Source organism: Mauremys mutica, chromosome 2 (assembly GCF_020497125.1).
Source record: "Mauremys mutica isolate MM-2020 ecotype Southern chromosome 2, ASM2049712v1, whole genome shotgun sequence".
NCBI lineage: Eukaryota > Metazoa > Chordata > Testudines > Geoemydidae > Mauremys > Mauremys mutica.
Window position 1 is genome coordinate 25141116 of NC_059073.1, and position 18913 is coordinate 25160028.

Consider the following 18913-nt stretch of genomic DNA (forward strand, 5'->3'; position numbering starts at 1 on the left):
GGACTCTTGAGTGAGTCACTCCCTTTCCTTTGGTCAGTTTGGGACTGCGATGAGATAATGCTCACCTGACTCTGAAGGGGGTGGGAGGCAAAGCCAAGAGGGAAGAAAGAACTTGATAAAAGGGAGAAACGCTTGTCATAAGTGCTGACTTTTGGTTTTGCCGGTGGGTGCCCCATCCTGGCCCTGCCCCCTCCCCGAGGCCCTGCCCTCACTCCACATCTTCCTACCCCTGCTCTTCCCCATCTCCCAAACCCCCACCCCCCAAGGCCTCCTGCCTGCTGACCCACTCCTCTAAATGCCTCCCACCTGCCACTCATTCCTTTCTGCCCTCTCCTGCCTTAAGGGCAAGGTGTGGGTGCTGGAGGGGGGTGCTCTGTCAGTTTTGAGGGGAGGCTATTTTCAGCATATTTATACACTTTCATTCTAGTTATTGAAAGTGTCTATCACTAGTATCTCCCCTTCCTGAGGTTTCTCTCCACCCATCTCTCTCTCTCTCTCTGCTCCCCACCTCCTGGTGGCTCTGTTTAGCACCCGCACCCACCCACACACTCAAAGCAACTCTGTCTCCCCTAATCCCACCCCCTGCCGCCAGCCCAGAAACCACCTGCCCTGAGGCAGGGAGAGAAATTTAATTCAACAGCCCAGCATAGAAATAGCCCATTCATTCATCCTGCTGTGTGGTTGCTGTCACTCCACCTCCTCCCAGTCCCCAGGACTGCAGCCCCCGCATCCCTTTGAAGCTCGCTCACTGACTCCCTCACACACTCTGCAACTTTTGTGAGAGGGGAGCCCCTGGTGGGACCATGGCCAAAGGTGTATGGGGGGTGGGGGTGGGAAGGGTTTGCTTCCTCCACCAGGCTGCAGCAGCCCAGCATCCTGGAGCAAGAGGAGCTCAGGTGTCCCAAGGTGAAGCAAGGCAGCATCTCATGACTTGAAGCTAATACAGGGGAGTGGATGCAACAGAAGGAATTCCTTTGGAGGGGGTGGGAATGGATCCAGGGGAAGGACTGGGAGCGCTGCCTGGTGAGTACAAGCCCCGCGCCCCCAGGAATTGGGCCCCGCACTTGCTAAAGCCGGCCCTGCCAGTGGGCATAACTGGAGACTGCAAGACGGAAGTTCCTAGGGTTGTGTCTCGGACTGGAGATATCAGCTAGTGTCATTCGGTTGCACAATCCAAGCAGCGGCTGGCCAAAAGTGCTCACTCCCGTAGCTGGGAGCAGCTTACGTGCTAGAGGCTATGCGTGACCAGCTCGGGAGTGGCAGAGCAGGGTAAGGCTGTGCTCACAGCAGAACAGGGTAAGGCTGGCTCCCAGAATCAAGGATTGGAGTGACCTATCCAGATCACCATCCAGATAACACCAGGGGAATGTCACAACAAGTCTATTCACAGACAGCACAGCAACAACTGGTACCCTGGTTACCAGTCTCAGCAGAGATGTCAAAGACCGAATGGAGATGGAGGCTGTGCTACTCTCAGCTCTTCAAGTGATCCTTCCAAGTCAGGAAGGATCACTTGAGACATGTTGGCAGGGAATGAGAGAACTTGGACTGCTGCTGCCAGTATCTTTAGTGAGTAAATAGAAGACTTCACGAGCACATAAAAATCATCATCATAAACTGTTATTTTATCCACTTTCATTTGGCAATGCTAACCACCTGGCCACAAATACATTATGTAAGGACAGATCAATGTAACCGACATTTTAAACAATGCTACTACTTCTATTCCTAAACAGTATCATCTTATATGCAAGGGTTTAGTGCTAACAGACTTAGGTTTTATTAATTAGAGAAACATTTTGTTGTGTATTTGGTTGTCGTGGTAATAGAATCTTGTGTTGCTATGGCAACTGAGTCAGATTATTAGGAGATAGCCCAGCCTGTTTGGCTGGCTGTTGGTTAGTTCTGTAGGTAGCAATAAATGGCTGCTCCAAGGTTTACAGCTCTCTGTGTCTCCAGTGATTTCTTCCTAAAGCTGTTGCCCCCAAGGATATAACACATTTGGTGGTGGTTGTCCTTCGTGACTGAAACATACAATCATCCCTAAGCTTGAAAGAAAATAAAGAGAGAACACAGTCTTGCAAGTCTCCCCATTTTATATTATACATAATTTCTATGCTGAGTGTTCATCACTGAACAGGCTATTGCTAAAATGAATCTTCAATACATTATTACCTATTTGTTTGTAATACAAAACAAGGTGGTTATGTAATCAGGTTAGCTTTGTGAAGGCATCACCACAATGGGTTTAATCTGGACCTGTTTACATCATCTTGTCTAAATTGCATAGGTTTGTAGATGTTAACATTATTATAAAGGAGTACTGGGGTGTCAGCAACATGCTGCCACTGATAGTAGTTGGTCTGGATGGTCTTCCATGGTTGGGTTGACATGAATGAGGTGTAGCCATGGAAGGAGTTACCTCTATGAAGTGGTGACTGTGATGTTGGGTTGCTGCTGTACATGTGAGTGCTGGGAGGTTGTTTGGTTTGATACGTGCTATTGGCCGACAAGCTACTGAATGGATCTGAAGGAGTATTGGCACTTCCCTGGTTGCTGCTGCTAGTGAGGCTGCCTTGGGTGGTGGTGCTTGTGTTTAGCAAGAAGGGCACTGTGTGTGGGGGAGATCTCAGTCCCATCACTGGCTTGGACAAAGCATAGAGGTGTTGAAACTCTTCATCAAAGAGCTCTACAACTTGGCCAGTGAACTTGGAAAGGAAGTTCCGGTGAACCTGGCCACACAGCCATGTGAAGCTGGAAGAAAAGAGAACACGGAGTCAGTGTTAACCTTGTCCATGAGAAATTGGAGAACAATGCAAAGATGATGCCAACAGCTTTTGTATTACATTGTTCAAACCTATTGTCCACATGTAGTAACAAGATTGGTTTTCCAGATGAGATGCAAGTAATGTCAGTCCTCTGTCTTTGATATAAACAGTGTTATCACAACTGTCTCTGAAGCCTTGAAGAACCTTGTCAAGCTGACTACCCCCTCCAAAGGGAGTGGTGTGAACCAAGTCCGTTATATAAAAGTTAATTCCAACAAGCCCAGTGATAGTTTGGGTATTTGTGTAGATAGTAATGAGTCAAATCTACCACTTGAATCTTACTCAAAATCCCTCACCTATTCACACAACTCTTTCACCTTGTCAGAGTGAGGGGACAGGGGTCTTTTTACTATAATATCCCATCTTATTAAAGTGCCGTCCAGCAAAAAACAAAACAAACAAGAATTCTGAAATGTGTGCAGTGGAAACCCTGCAGCTGAGATGTGTGCCTTGTTGCATTAACTAGTATCCCTATTATGGTGTTAAACAGCAAGTATGTTTGAATATTTCAAAATCTGTACCTTTACATTGGGCTTTTGTGTTGTATTACTCTGGTTGTGCATCACACAGACACACACAAAAAGAGAGAACAGTCCACATTCAAAGTTGCATCACTTTAGCCAAAGGAGCGATCTTGAATCAATTTAGTTAAACTAATGCAAAAGGCTAGGTAGATACTGAGCCAAATTTTGCTAGTTTTTCTGTTATGAGTAATCCTACTGAAGTATCAGTCTATCCTGCAAGCAACACTGTAGTTTTGAGTATCTAGTAAGCAGAAGGAGCCAGATCCAACTCATACTAAGTTAATGAGACTCTCCATTGACTAATGAGAAATGGATCAGGCACTAAATTAATAAGGCAAGCAGGAGCTGGTTGATTTTAAAGGAAGAGCCACATACCTTATGTGTAATAGTTCAGGAACTATCCAACTCTTCCATCCAAAACTTTTATCTTTTATCTCCATGTTGGGTCATTAGCATATTTTCTAAATACAGCGTTCCTGTCTCTGAGGGGAAGGCTCAGGGGAGGCAGTAATTTTTACCATTAGTATAAACTCCTCCAAAAAGCATCATTCAAAACACAACAGACTATGTGAAGATCTGAAAACATTGCCTAAGATGAATCAAGTTAAGTAAGAAATTTTATAATGACTCATGTTAGGTAAGAAATATTGGGTGTGAAAAGGATCCTTCCAGCCTGAGGCTAATACTCTTTTATTAATTCACTCCTTAGTTGATATTTCTCTGGAATAATTCTAGTAGTTTGCCTCCCTAATGATGTAGAACAGCCTGTTCTGAGTTTATTCTTAATACACTGGAGTTCATTCTTTGACTGTATCCTCTAAGCCGGGGTGGGCAAACTTTTTGGCCCGAGGGCCACATCTGGGTAAGGAAATTGTATGGCAGGCCATGAATGCTCATGAAATTGGGGGTTGGAGTGCAGGCTGGGGTGAGGGCTCTGGCTGGGGGGTGCGGGCTCTGGGTTTGAGCCAGAAATGAGGAGTTCAGGGTGCAGGAGGGGGCTCCAGGCTAGGGCAGGGGGTTGGGGTGCGGGGGGGGGGGGAGGTGAGGGCTCTGGCTGGAGGTGCTGGAGATGAGGGGTTGGGGGTGCAGGAGGCTGCTCTGGGCTGGGATCGAGGGGTTCAGAGGGCTGGGACAGGGGTTGGGGCATGGTAGGGGGGTCAGGGGTGCAGACTCCGGGCAGCGCTTACCTCAAACAGCTCCCAGAAGCAGCGGCATGTCCTTTCTCCAGCTCCTAAGCAGAGGCACGACCAGGCGGCTCTGCGCACTGCCCTGTCCACAGGTGCTGCCCCTGCAGCTCCCATTGGCCGCAGTTCCCAGCCAATGGGAGCTGTGTGGGTGGCGCCTGGGGCTGGGGCAGTGTGCGGAGCCCTCTGGCTGCTGCTACATGTAGGAGCTGAAGGGAGAACATGCCACTGCTTCCAGGAGCCACATGGAGTGGGGCAAGCCCCAGACCCAGCTCCGCAGTGGGAGCTCAAGGGCCAGATTAAAACATCTGGAGGGCCGGATGCAGCCCCTGGGCCATAGTTTGCCCCATTCTTGCTCTAACCTCTCTCGGCAACAGTTCATTTGGAAACTGTCAGTGCAATGTTGTGGATTTAACTGGCAGCTCCTGACCCTAAAATTCTTTGGGTTTCCTTTATATCTCACATTCACAACATCACAGGTGTGCATGGTGCTTCAGAGATCAGATTTAAATCTGAACTCATCTTGTGGATGGGAGCTCAGTTTTACTCCAGCTATTCTCCCACTGATGTTTTTACCATTGACTTTAATGGGAGCAGAGTTGTGAGTATTTCTAAAAATCCCATCCTAGTTAAGTCTCTTTGTACTGAAGAGGATATAACACTGCATGTTATAAGAAGGGCAGTTGTAAATACTACTAGCTTCAGTACACCTTGTGCTCAGTTGTATACGACAGGCACTATTTTCAATGCTTTGTCGTTTTGCATTTTGAAGACACTACTGGAGAAATTATTTTTTCAGATTCCATAAAAAGTGTAGTAGCAATTGATCTGATGAGTAAAATCAGCTGAAAACCTTATGACAGGCTTCATATTTGTTTTTGTTTTCTCTTTAATACCTTTGATGGGCTTGGATTTGAAATCATGAGATTTGGGTAATAAGCAAGATGGTATTTGTGATGTTGGCAGCCAAGGTGAGCGCGGCGGCTGCTGCCTGGGGGTCAGAGCTGAAGGTCGCGCTGCCCACCAGCAGCATGATTGGCGAGATTTGCTGCTGCTGGCAGCCAGCGCACTGCTTTCAAACCTGTCCCCTGGCCAGCAGCCCCCGCTCTCCGGCTGGACACTACAGGTTGTTCTTAGGTCTGGGTCAATCTGGGACAGCTTGAATAACAGGATAGTAAGGAGTTTACTGAAAGGATTGTGCCTCAGAAATGTATAAAAGTAAACTCCCCTGAGCGCTGAGCATCTCTTACCTGGTGTCCTGTTTTCAGCTGAGGGAAATATGGTCACCCTAGGAGAGGGGTTCACTCTCCAGGGCTTTTAATTTGGCATCTTTCATGAGCACTGAGAGCACGCACACAAATAAATACTTGCCCTAACATTGCTAAAGACTGATTTGATTACATACTAGAGAGAATTAGAAAAAGTAGGGTTTATAATACATAAAATGCTCCAACAACCCAAAGCCAGAGATCTAGGTGATAAAACTGTATGGAAACTACCCCCTAAACCAGATTCAGACCCTTCTAATGCTCCACGACAAAAAGCTCAGCTGACATGATTTTGCGTTAGTTTTAAGGCCTAAACAAATGAGACTCTTAAGGAACATCTGTGGCAAAAGGGTCTCTATCGTCATCACTCATCAAAAAGGCTCGTTTGCATTGCTCTTCCCCAGGAGTATAAACTGCTGGCTAAGATTGAGGATTAACTGGGGGTGCAGCAGGGGAGTGAGGGGAAAACTAGTTAAGAGTGAACAAAGTAAAAGCAAGCAAACCTATAACAACAACACATGGTGTGCGAGCCTATGGTAAGCTGTATGAATACTCCAACCACGGCAGGGCTTGATGGAGTTAAACGGTGTATAAAAGATTTGGTATTCACCGCACCCTCTGCTGGCCTGAGTATAAGGTTATGCAGTTTGACAAGGCTCTTGAGATTAGAGCAGCTTGCAACAGCAATGATAAATGCAAGGCAGGACTCTGAATATGAATGGTCGGGGGGGTGGGTGTTAGCCGTTTTACAGCAAAGAGAAAATCTTTGCCAGAGAAAACGTCTGCTTTCCCCATTGCCTCACATTTGCTTTCCTTACACACACATTCAATACAACATGGATCTGCTGTTATGTTTTTTTCCATATACTAATAGCATTCAAGTATCTTCAGTCAGAAGATTAAAAGAAAACAAAAGTAGAAAGAACAAAAATAAACTGTCCTTTAAAAAGCACCCAATGGATGTGTGTCTCACGGTCTGCCCAGAACTGAACACAAAATGGCTGTCTGCCTCTATGGCCAGCAGAGCTTTTGTCTACACATACAGGTTGTATCAGTTTATCCGTATCTCCCCCTCCCCCATGCACAATGTGGACACATTTATACTGGTATAAAAGTTCTCATACTGGTCAGACCCCCTCAGAGAGCATGACATTTAAAAAAAATAATACAATTTGGATCTTTTTCTTTGCCTTCTGGTTTCTTGAGCCTGTAGGATTCACATGCGTCAAGTTTTCAAGATTTTCTCTGTAACCATGAGGATTAGAAATGTAGTTTTTTAAACATGAACACTCAGATTCTCATGCAGTCTCCTAACCTTAGCAGCTGGGGCTTTAATTAAAACTCCAAATGTTGTGAGACTTATAATAAAATTGCCAGAATTAGCAACACTGCATGTTGGAAGGGAAGTTAATTAAAGTGGGCTGTACCACTTTAGTTCGGTTAAAAACAATAAAACCACACCTAACTAGAATAGTTATACCGGTATAAAAACATTGCAGGCCAGATGTTACAGGCATAATTAACAGAAAATAAAGGCTAGACGTACCACATTTGCTAAGACAGATGGCAGGAATCTAGCGGTTCTACTTTCCTTTCAACTAGCTAACTTGTCATATAGACAGAGGCGGCTCTAGGCATTTTGCTGCCCCAAGCACGACAGGCAGGCTGCCTTCGGCAGCTTGCCTGCGGAGGGTCTGCGGTCCCGTGGCTTTGGCGGACCCAGGGGCGGCTCTAGACATTTTGCCACCCCAAGCAGGGCAGCATGCCGCAGGGGGCGCTCTGCTGGTCGTCGGGAGGGAGGCAGGTGGCTCCGGTGGACCCTCCGCAGGCACGCCTGCACGAAGTCCACCGGAGCCGCCTGCTGCCCTCCCAGCGACCGGCAGAGCGCCCCCCGCGGCTTGCCGCCCTAAGCACGCGCTTGGTGTGCTGGGGCCTGGAGCCGCCCCTGGGCGGACCTCCCGCGGCAGCCTGCCTGCCGCCCTCGCGGCGACCGGCAGAGCGCCCCCCGCATCTTGTCGCCCCAAGCACGCGCTTGGCGTGCTGGGGCCTGGAGCCGCCCCTGCATATAGAGTGTGACTCTACAAACAGTGGCTGACCTATGCCACATTAAGAGACCCATAAGGTGAAGGAAATGTACAACATGTCTCCTGGTAATGATTTGCTCATGACATGAAAAATGTGGTAAGCACAAGATTATGAGCAGCTTTCTAGTTCTGCTCTGTGGCTGTTCCACAATCTCTTTTGTACCAGCCATGAACAGTTAAGTTAGATCCCAGTTTATACTAGGATAGGCCATCAGCTTTTTTTAAAGCAGCATTTATTTGAAAATGATCGTTTTTATGAAAACTTTTTGGTTCTAGCAAAATTTTTCAGTTATCTGTTCAATTTTTAAAAATGTTTTATTTATTCGTGAGGGGGGAACAGCAATTTTAAAAAAAATATTTTAAATTTATTTATTTATTTTTAGTTTGCCATTGTGTAAATTCTAATTGGGTACAGGTTGTGACATGCTGTCACTTGATGTTTTCCTGAGTCCTTGATTGGCTGGATGTGCACATAAATACTTGAGATATTCACTTTAGCTGTGTCTCATACAAGCATCTCTGTGGTTTAGAAAGTTTTCAGAAACCACAAAGGATATTTCCTTGCAATATTCAAAACAGAAACAATTATATTTTCAAAATGTTTCATGAAAAAAGGAAAAATGTTGACCAGTTCGAATCAGCTCCAATTTTCTCTGGTAGAGACTGAACCAATTAATATTTAGATCAGCTCTACCAAGGAACCTCAAACTTCGCAGCCTATTGGCCTTTGTATGCCCTATGCCTTGAAACCACAAAAGTGGTGTTCTATGTATCAGTGTTATTTATTAGTTGTATTAGAGTAGTGCCTAGATGTCCCAAATGAGATCAGAGTCCACTGTGCTAGGCATTACACCCTGACTAATTTACAATCAAGACAAAGGGTGTCGGAAAATAAGGGTTATCATCACATTTTTTATTGATGTGTAACCAAGCTACAGAGAGATTAAGGGTGAAAGCTTAGCACCACAGAAGTCAATGGCAAACCTCACACAGGAAGCCTGGGGGACAGCGCTAAGAATTGGACCCAGATTTCCCGAGTCCCAGTTCAACACCCTAACCATATTGCCATCCTTCCTCTCAGCAGTAGAGCTTTAGTATGAACTTGCCACAGTTCCAGACTGCACCAGTAACTACCACGTATAACCATGAACGACTTGCAGCATGCTAGCCATGACCACTGGAGACAGGGATCTTTTTTTCTGAGAATGATGATAGCCAAACTTTGCTATGCAGGATAAATAGTCCCTGTAGTACAATTTGACCATTGCATGGTTATAACGTGGTTCTCAGAAGGAAAAAAAAACACCTAAAAACACTTTAAAGGGAACCACTCTTGATCCTCAGTGTGGTTAGGGCCTATGAATCATAACTCCAGAGTAAACCTTTACTTTCTGAAATACTTTCATCTGTAACCCAGCCTTCATGTGTACAGCACCTAACGCAATGGGGCTCTGATCCCTGAGTAGGACCCCTAAGTGCAACTTCAATTCAAATAATAATAGAATTATCCTCAGGTAGAAAATGTGATGACTGATCTCACCTGTATGATCCAGAGAGAACGTATCTCCAATCAGAGATGATGAATTTTTCCTGGATTTGCCCTGAGAATTTCCTGCCTGACTTGGCACAGTAAACCTCTCCAGTAACACTTCGGACTGAAATATTCTAGAGCAGACAACAACAACAACAACAACAAAAACAAAAAAACAACCAGTAAACACATATTAAAATTCATCATCTTATTGCAAAATTTAGCTGGTAATCTCGCTCTTCTCCCCTAGCCTGTATCGCTTTATTTCCCCCTCCCTCTGCTAGAATTTCTTATTTAATTCCCCAACTGTATATTTCAACACCGTAAAGTGGTGTTGCATAGAGTTTAGCCCAAATCTTTGTCAGACTTTGTCATGTGGTGCAATGTCATTGATTTCAATGGGGGAGCAAACTGGGCTATACATTTGGCCTTTGTATGGAAACCTATACAAAATGGAGCTATACTGTAGAGTATTGTAAATTTTTGGACACATCTGGTCCCCCCCCAGATCTATGACGGTGACACACCACCTATTGAAATGAATGGCAGGGGTATGTCCATAGCTGTGACTAGAATTAGACCCCTAGAGTCAGTGTAGTGTAAATCAGGGTAACTCCACTAACTCCCAGGGAACTATGTCTATTTGCACCAGATGAGGATCTGGTTCTTAGTGTTTAACGTTCTCTCTAGTATAAAACATCTCGGGCTAAACTCCACTCCTCTTATTCATGAGGCCCTGAGCCAACAAAGACTTACACATAGGCTGCACTTTACACACTGTGAGTAGTATTATTATTTATTGTACCATAGGGCTAGCGTCACAAAGAAACTCAGGCATGGTGATGCTGTGCATTGCTACACTTCACTTAGGCACCTAGAAAATCACTGGGAATCACAAAGCCTGGGTTAGGCGCCTTGGTTCCCTATACAATGAATGGGGAGAGAAAGGTGCCCTAGAATGGGGTTCCCAAATGTCATCACGTTAAGTGGTTCCTCATCCCACCTAAGCTAGCCAATGAGAGGGGCCAAGAGGAGGGGTGTGTGATATGCCCCTCCCTTGTCTCAGAGATAGGGGCCTAAGTCTGGGCTGCAGGAAGGTTCCTCCCTCTGTCGGGGATTCTCAGCGGCATTGCCTCTCTTGCAGTAAGGTGCTGGCACCATTTTGGCAAGAAGCTGGGAGTAGAGGGGGAGGCGCTCCCTCACAACTTTTAGCCCAATGGTTAGGGTACTCACCTGGGCTTTGGGAGAGACCCCCCCCCAATCCAAGTCTCCCCTCATCTGACTGCCCTAACCATTGGCCTCTGGGATATTCTGACACAGCTCCTCCTCCTCATAGCTCACAGCTATTGATGCTGTTCCACTGTGGATTAACTAATGAACGAGTCATTGGGTCAGAGACAGACATCAAGCAAGCAAACCCCAGAATGACTCCATAGCCTGGTGGTTAAAGCACACACTGGAGAGCCAGGATCCAGTCCCTCTGCTCCAATAACTTTTTAACATTATTTCTTCACAGTGGAACATTCCTCCCCGCTGCTTTGTAGAAGCTCGCCTATGCAGGGCTGGTGCTTTCACTAGGCGACCCTAGGTTGCCTAGGGTGGCAGGATTTGCAAGGCAGCATTTTGCCAACCTCAGTGGAAATTCGGCAGCGGCGGGTCCTTCTGCTCCGGATCTTATGCGGAAATTCGGCAGCGGGTCCTTCACTCACTCCGGGACCCGCCGCCGCCGTGCCCCGTAGACGTGGAGCGGAAGGACCCCCTGCCGCCGAACGCTCAGCGGAGGAGCACTGCCACCTAGGGCGGCAAAATCCCTGGCACCGCTTCTGGCTATGTGAGCTCTCAGCGTGCTTGCTGGATCGGGCCCCACAGGTGAATTAGGTGGCAGAAAGCCTGTCTTCTGAATATTCACACAACACTTTTGGGCTTAGGCGTCCGGACATCTGCCATGGGGCTGCAGTGCACGTGGTGCCTCGGAAGCTTTTATTTTCTTACTTACTTGGAAGCTTTCAGGTGCCTTGGAAGCTTTTACTGTGAGGCTTTAGGCGCTGAGCAAGCAGTGGCGGCTCCAGGCACCAGCGCAGCAAGCACATGCCTGGGGCAGCAAGCCGCGGGGGGCGCCCTGCCGGTCCCTGCGAGGGCGGCAGTCAGGCAGCCTTTGGCGGCACGCCTGACAGAGATCCGCCGGTCCCACGGATTCAGCGGCAACTCGGCGGTGGGTACGCTGAAGCTGTGGGACCGGCGGACCTCCCACAGGCAAGCCGCCGAATCCACGGGACCAGGGACCTCCCGCAGGCGTGCCGCCGAAGGCAGCCCGCCTGCCGTGCTTAGGGCGGCAAAAAAGCTAGAGCTGCCTCTGTGAGCAAGTTTACAGTTTGGTGACAGCAGAGCAGGGGCTTTATGAATCCCAGTGAGACCCAGTTCTGGGATTTAGGCATCTAAAATGGCCGTTAGTCACCTCAGTCCTTTTGTGAATTAAGACACGAGCTTAAGTCTTTGTAGGATCAGGGCCCTAACAGATCAGTCGTGTTCGTTGCATGAATAAAGGGGAGCACACTTTGGCTCATAAGTTTTTAAACCTTGTGTTTTATGAAGGCACATTTTCAATAAACAAACCAGCTCCTTAGTTCTTATGCTTCCCCGGCTTGGAGATTTAACAAAAGTTCAAACACCATCATGAAAATTTTTAATTAGCCTCAATTTACTTAGAAGCTTGGGGGCTGTTTATAGAAGAAAGTTTACTTCTTTATTCAGTTTCCTTTCACATAGTTGAAGACAAATTAGGCTAGCAGCCAGATACTTGTTATATCGCAGTTCAAATTAATACCCAAGATACTGAGTTACAACAGAAGAGTATGAGTCAAAACAAGTTAGAAATTAGGACCGAAAGCTCTAAGGCTTTAAGAGTTTTGTGTAGTCAGCGATACCTTGAAGTGATCCTCTGCAATCTGCACCTTGTCACACATCTCACTGAAGAGCTTTATGTTGCTTTGATCAAGCAACAGATAGACAAAAACACCTCGTTTGTTAGCTGCCTCTAGCACATCACAGAATACCTCGGTATCAGTGAAAACATCCATCATAATGGCCAGAACCTAGGGAGAAAAGGCACTGGTGTAAGCAGAGCAAAGATACATGATTTTGGAATGCCAGTAAAATATAATGCTTATTTTACAAATAAAAGCTTAAATGGTGTGGGGGAGAAGGGGGATATTTTATATAGATCCCTTTCCTTGTATATAGATGAGCACCCAGTTCAAAAGGATATCTTGATATTACTTTATTGCTCATATAAAACCAGTCTAAAGTATCATTTTTTCTTTATAGGTCCTTTTCCTAAGAAATCTTAGAGTGGCCTAGGAATTTGTAGCCTGGAGTTCAGTACTGGGGAAAATAATTCAACGGTAATCAGAAAACAATAAGAAAATAGCTAAAATGGGATTATTTCATACAAGAAACACACTGGGTTTAGCAAGTAGGTGAATTTCTCCCACAAATCAAATGTATACAGTAAGAATTCACAGGAAGAAGCTTCTTTCATGCTACCCCTCAAGCCTGGAGCAATCCTCAATTCTACAACTGTACGTATGTGGGTGGACTCAGGTTAGGACCAAGATTTAGATTTCATTTTAAAAATGAGTTTCATAAAGCCTAATATTAATAGAATTTTTTTCAATAATTTTTTAAGTAATTTTATTTGGGATTAAACATCCCCCCCTCCCCTGCACTGATTACACCCGAACAACTAGTGCATGAGAGTCTCAAAGTAAAACTGACTAGAAACCAAAGGAAAAGAATCTTCTGGCTGCTCTAATGTACACAGGTGCGCTAAACTGGCCCCACAACAGCTAGGATTCAAAATGGAGGTATAAAGCCACCTTTGTCCCCTTTATTCCTTGAGCTGCACATTCTGTGCTGCGTCTCCTAGAGCCATCAACAAAAAAATAAATTTATCTGACTACAGCATAAGAGCTCTTGCAACTTTCATTGTAAGCCTTTTAAATAGTCTCCTCCAAAGTCTCACTCACAACTCCATTCTATTCACACAACGCAGCAACATTCTGGAGGAATAGGTGCTTCTTGTTCTAAGGACAACCTGTTTAGATAAGCCAAAGTAGCTGCAGGCTGATAGAAGTGTCATATGTCCCATCCCTTTAGAGAGAGTAACTCACAGCACTAGTTGTGGATTGTTTGTAAACTCAGAAATTACACAGCTGACTATGGGTACTAGTGACCAAGTAAAAACACTTGGGGTTAAAGTGAAGTTTTACTCTGAAAAGTGTCCGTAAAAATGGCTTGGAAGTTCCATGTTTATTGTCTTGCAAACATCTCCAGATAAAACATGTTCGGTTTATAAATACAATGATGTATTTTCTAGCTGCCAACCCTTCAAACCCAACGTGGAGTCTGAGCTTCAAAACCAATTCTTTCCTTCTACTGCACCATCACCAGTAACAAAGGTTCTACAGACCAGATTAGACCCTCGCTGACACCTGTTCTATCTATTATCTTCAAATTATGAGTTCAGTGACACCTGTCCAAACTTATGGGTTGCACAGATGTACTTGGTTAGAACTTAGTAAACAAATCTGTTTGAGGTGCACAAAAAGGAAGAAAACCCAACTCCCACTTCCTTATCTTCATTGGCTCTGAAAGGCTAAGGGGAATCAAAAAGAGCAGTGAACATTTATTTTAGTCACTGGAAATAAGAAGATATTGCTCAGAATACACACAGGGAGCAATCTGTTGAGTCAGTGCCATTCTTACAGTCCCTTTTCAGAGCAAAACTACATGTTAAGGTTTTCACAGTGACTATGCAGAGATCTGGTTCAGACAGGTGGTGCGCTGGTGTTCCAAATATAAAATAGCTGTGCAACTAGGATACATTTACTTTATTTGGGTACCTTTATTTTAAACATGAAGAACAAGAGAGTTCAGGTGTGCCAGTGAATTAATGTCCTAGCTTCTAATCACTGGAGGACTGGGTTTGAACTTAGCTCAGCCTGGGACATAACTGAAATTGTTAGGTGCTTGCTTGGTCTTACTTTGGTTTCCCTTAATGCCAAACCCAAAGAGCACAGTTGTTCCCTTAAGGCCTTCACACAACAAAACCAGCTGCATTTTTTCACAACACGCTGTGAGAGGTACTGTCTGCAAAGGAGACAGGGCAAGCATAGAATGACTTGTATCACCCCTGCTTAGATGGAGGTGCATTGGCAAGGAACATGCCAGGGTCTGTTCTAACCAAGCACCACATTCAACAGTATTTATAAGGAGGGAGAAAAACAAACCCAGAGGAAACATGGAGTTTCTCTTTACCTGACTGGTCTTGCTGATGCAGCGGCGTATAATGTCTCTGATGTTGCTGTTCTTCTCTGTTTGGAAATACACAGTGGCACTGGATTTCTCCTTTAGATAGGGCTTCTCTGCTGTGCTCCATGTGTGAAGCAGGGCTGGTTCACTGCCTTCAGATATAGGGAAGTATGTTCCTGACTGGAGAGAGCCAGCATCATTCTGCCTTGGTCCAGTCTCCCTCTCTGTGGGAGATTCGTTAGCATAGTAAGGCTCTCTGGCATTTTTCTTGATATACTGAGCTTCGATGGATGACAGAAAATCCACCTCTCCTTCTTCATTTAAGGCTCGGAGATAAGATTCAGTCCCACCGTCCAACAGGGCATCAGTAGCTAGTCTTACACTTTCATGGTGGCTGAAATCTGCTTTTGTTGGCCTGACTGACTGATTCTTGATCTCCTCTAGCCGTTTCCTTATCTTGCCCACATGTCTTGATCGGCTCATTATTCTTTGTATCAGCAGTTGACTGATGCGTAGGGCGAGCGCTGTGCATATAGACTGTACAGACGAGACCAACACAGCTCACCTTGTATGTAAACAAAGAACAAATGAGCTTCCCACTTGCGCACTCCACTCTGTTGTAAATTTCCTTTTGTTGAAGGAATCATTTGTTAATAAAAAATAAATAAATGTTACTACCAAAGGCAAATTGGCACCACAAGCTCTCGCTGATTTTGTTGGTACAAGTGTATCCAAAAACTGAAGAGGTCGCTTTGCAGATGTCGTGCTTAAGCAAGGATTCTGCCTCAGATGGAACATAGGTTTAAAGGTGATTAATTTGATAGACACACACCTTGCCCTGAGGGCACATGAAGAGTTCAACCTCACATTACCCGTTCTGTCTGATTTAATCATACCTCCTTGCAAGACTGTACTCTCTGAAGGGTGTGCATGTGGAAGCATTGAGGCAAAAGGAGGTACATTTCCAAGCATTGCTGCACAACCTCCAAAACAGCTTGAGGCTTCTGAGGGTTCCTATAGCATTTATTGTGCAGCCAAACCAACTCAGATGTTAACTTGAATGAAGACAGCAGCCGGTCCATAATTTCAAAACAGTTTAAAGGGGCACTGGCCACTGGCTGCACCTAGTGCCACCATGACTGTTTGTTTAAAAAGAAGAAGCTAAGAAAACAAGTTTTAAAATGGACTAAATGTGACAATTGTGCCCCATGCATAATATCGGACCATTACTTTAGGGATTACAGTAATTTATTTCTTTAAAACTACTCACCACTGAGTGAAAATAAAACAAGCTTATTACTGGGAGGGAACGTTGACAGATGGCTCATGCAGGGATCAAAGTCTCACAGTGTTGCAGATTCTCATAATTTGATCACATCTTGTAATCTTTTTTCTTAAACCCCCAGCTCCTGGAGCCAAGTGATTGCACAAGAATCACAGCTTTTATTTAAAAAATAAAAACCACCTGGTTGTGGAGAAAATCTTAAAAGCATGGTGCAAGTGCACCTGAAAGGCTGAGAAACCAGAAGGAAAATATAAAGAGCCCCACATGTACTGCTTTTTAAGAATCTCATGATTTTGGGCCCCGACTCTTGATTTTTGAATGTGTAGGATTGCGAATATTGGAGTCACAAGGCCTGTGTTTGACTCTGGTGCTGCCACTCACCTGCTGTGAAGTCTCTTAGGTAAGTGCCATTGAAATTGGTAGGAGTTAGCCATCTAAATACCTTTGTGAATATCACTCTTTAGTTCACTGTGCCTCAGGTGGCTCATTGGCTCACCCATGAGATAATTGACAAGACATCATTTCAGTGGTGCTGGAACACTTTTAATAGTGGGGGTGTTGAAAACCAGCCCCCTTACCCTGTCTCTCTGCCTTCCCCCCCAAAGCTGGGGCCAGGACCAGGGTCATGTCTCTGGGAGCGGGGGACCCAGCTAGGGGTAAGGGGCCCATAGCTGGAGGTGGGGAATTCCCTACTGTGGGTGCACTGAGCAGGCACACCCGAACTGAGCAGGCACAGTAACATCCGCTGGTGCAGCTGCCCTCATTCTGCCCTTACTTGCAGTCAGACTTTGCTGCCTGCTCTTTGGAGAGGTTAAAAAGGGGCAAAGGGGGCAAATCACAGCGGGGAGGGGGTCAGGGTTTGAGCAGGGGGCAGAAATTTACTGGCTGTGGGGAATCAAGCTACTGTAGGTAGCAGCAAAAGAGGGACTGGAGGAGGAAAATTGGGGGTGGGGGCTGGGGTTAAGCCCAGGGGGGAGATGCTGCCAGACCCTGTCCAGGGACAAAACCTGTCCAGAGAGGGGGTAAATTACCCCTAGGATTACACCTGTTGTGCTTGGGCGGCCGGGGGGGGGGGGGTAGAGACTTTTTTATTTCTCTTCACAGGACACTGCATGTCAGCCCTGGAGCAGAGGGCAGGTTCCTGAGGCTGGGTTCTTAAAGGCACAGGCCTCCCAATTCCTAGACTGTCAAAGCTTAGACACTGCAGTGCCTCGCTGTCTTATATAAGCGCTGAGGTGCTACTTTACTGCTACAGCCAGGAGACTTAATGCTGTGAAATATTGTACAGACACTCCCTCCCTCAAACTCTGTGTCACACACTTTGAGTATTTAAGAGTCTATCAGTTTATATGTCTATATGAAGTCACTGCAGCTCCTTTCTCTTATATAACAAGCTGAGGTGCTAAACTCCCTCCCAGAGCCCACACATCTGCACCCCAATCCCCTGCCCCAGGTCAGAGCCCACACCCCTCACCCAAACTCCCTCCCATAGCCTGCACCCCAAACCCCCTCTATAACAGGGCACACACCATACCCCTTCAGTTCAGCCCTTCTCCCCCACTTCTCAGAGACACTTCAGGCTGGTGTAACACCCATGTTCTTTATGTATGATCTAATCCCCACCACCTGTTTCCAACTATATACAGGCTTTTTACAACAGCTTGGCCTGCCACAGGCCTGGCCAGCAACAGACTAGGAGATTCCCTCTGAGCCTGACCTTCCCCTGCTGGTTTCCACTCCCCTTGTTCTCATTTCCTCTCAAGCCTATAGCTCCTGCTAAGGAGCCTGGAAGGTGTGGTCAGTTACCAGGCAAGCATCAGGCTATCTACCCAGCCCCCGTCCAATCCCCTGATTGGGGCTGGAGTGGCAGGAGCTGATTAAGGCCTCTCTAGCAGCACCTTACCACACCCTTCCACAGCAAAACTCCCTTGGATTTGTGAACATGGGACACTAAGGGCTGGATTTACAGGCACGATAAATGTAGCAAGAGGAAATCCTCATTGGTGGATCAAATGCAAAGGAATTGTTGAAAACAGGACAGGACTTGTTCTGGATGCTACCAAAAAATATACAAACTTGCTGTCCTGGGTGTAACTTTAGGAGATTTGATGCAGTGAAATATTTTACCTACATTCCCTCAAACTCTGCATCACACATTTTGAGTACTTAAGAGTCTCTTATCATTATAAGTCAAATTTGTCTTATCTGCTGCTGTGATTCCCTGAATTGTGCTCTTTTCCTTGTAATCCATTTTAATTATAGTTTTGTTCCTTTAAAAATGTTATTTTTGTTACTCTGAACCATTTATCTGTATTATCATTGTGCAATGCAAGTCACTATGCTGATTTTTTTAATTTTAATAACTAGTGCTCATCAAAAAAATTTTTAAGTAGTTATTGGTTTTAGCAATTCCATCTGTTTCTATTATAGCACTTGCTATGGTTTTTTACTTTGATTTGTAGTTTTTAATTCTATCTTTTTCTTTTTATAGCACAAGTTTATTTTATTGGATCATGCGACTTCCAGTATGACTGATTTCCTGTCCTGTTTTCAACAATTCCTTTGCATTTGATCCACCAATGAGGATTGCCTCTTGCTGCATTTATCTTGCCTGTGAATCCAGCCCTTAGTGTCCCATGTTCACACGTCATTGCTTGTGTGTAGAAGTTGATTCACAAATATTCAGTAAGTGTATTATATTGTGTCATCTTCTTACATCCTTCCCAAGGGCAAAAATCTTCAGTAACAATGAAGGTTTGGGCTGATGAGCAGTGGCTGCAAAACTTTTGGATGTGCAAGTCTGCATTCCTGCATCTGTGTGCAAAACTCACCAAAATAAAAGCTGCACTGACAACGGAGAAGCAAATATAGATTACACTATGGGGACCTGCAACACCAG

At 45.5% G+C, this 18913-nt stretch overlaps 1 protein-coding gene across 3 annotated transcripts; it reads right to left on the reverse strand.

Annotated features, from left to right (window-relative positions):
• Positions 1-1674: 1674 nt before the first annotated feature.
• On the reverse strand, positions 1675-17586 carry FAM83A (family with sequence similarity 83 member A). Of its 3 annotated transcripts, none has more exons than XM_045006690.1 (5): positions 17544-17586; positions 14736-15294; positions 12344-12511; positions 9429-9553; positions 1675-2754 (listed from the first exon to the last, which is right to left on the reverse strand). In XM_045006690.1, the coding sequence occupies exons 2-5, from the start codon at positions 15210-15212 to the stop codon at positions 2235-2237; spliced, it is 1290 nt and encodes a 429-aa protein (XP_044862625.1). In that variant the 5' UTR covers positions 15213-15294; positions 17544-17586; the 3' UTR covers positions 1675-2234. The 3 variants fall into 3 exon arrangements, with proteins under 3 accessions (XP_044862625.1, XP_044862624.1, XP_044862626.1); XM_045006689.1 differs by lacking the exon at positions 17544-17586 and adding an exon at positions 16000-16268; XM_045006691.1 differs by lacking the exon at positions 17544-17586 and adding an exon at positions 15408-15789.
• Positions 17587-18913: the final 1327 nt, after the last annotated feature.

Coding starts and splice junctions, on each gene's coding strand:
- FAM83A (XM_045006690.1), bottom strand. CDS start 15,212: ATGAGCCGATCAAGACATGTGGGCAAGATAAGGAAACGGCTAGAGGAG. Junction 12,512..14,735: donor GCATCAGCAAGACCAGTCAG/GTAAAGAGAAAC, acceptor TTTTCTCCCTAG/GTTCTGGCCATTATGATGGA. Junction 9,554..12,343: donor TTGCAGAGGATCACTTCAAG/GTATCGCTGACT, acceptor TGTCTGCTCTAG/AATATTTCAGTCCGAAGTGT.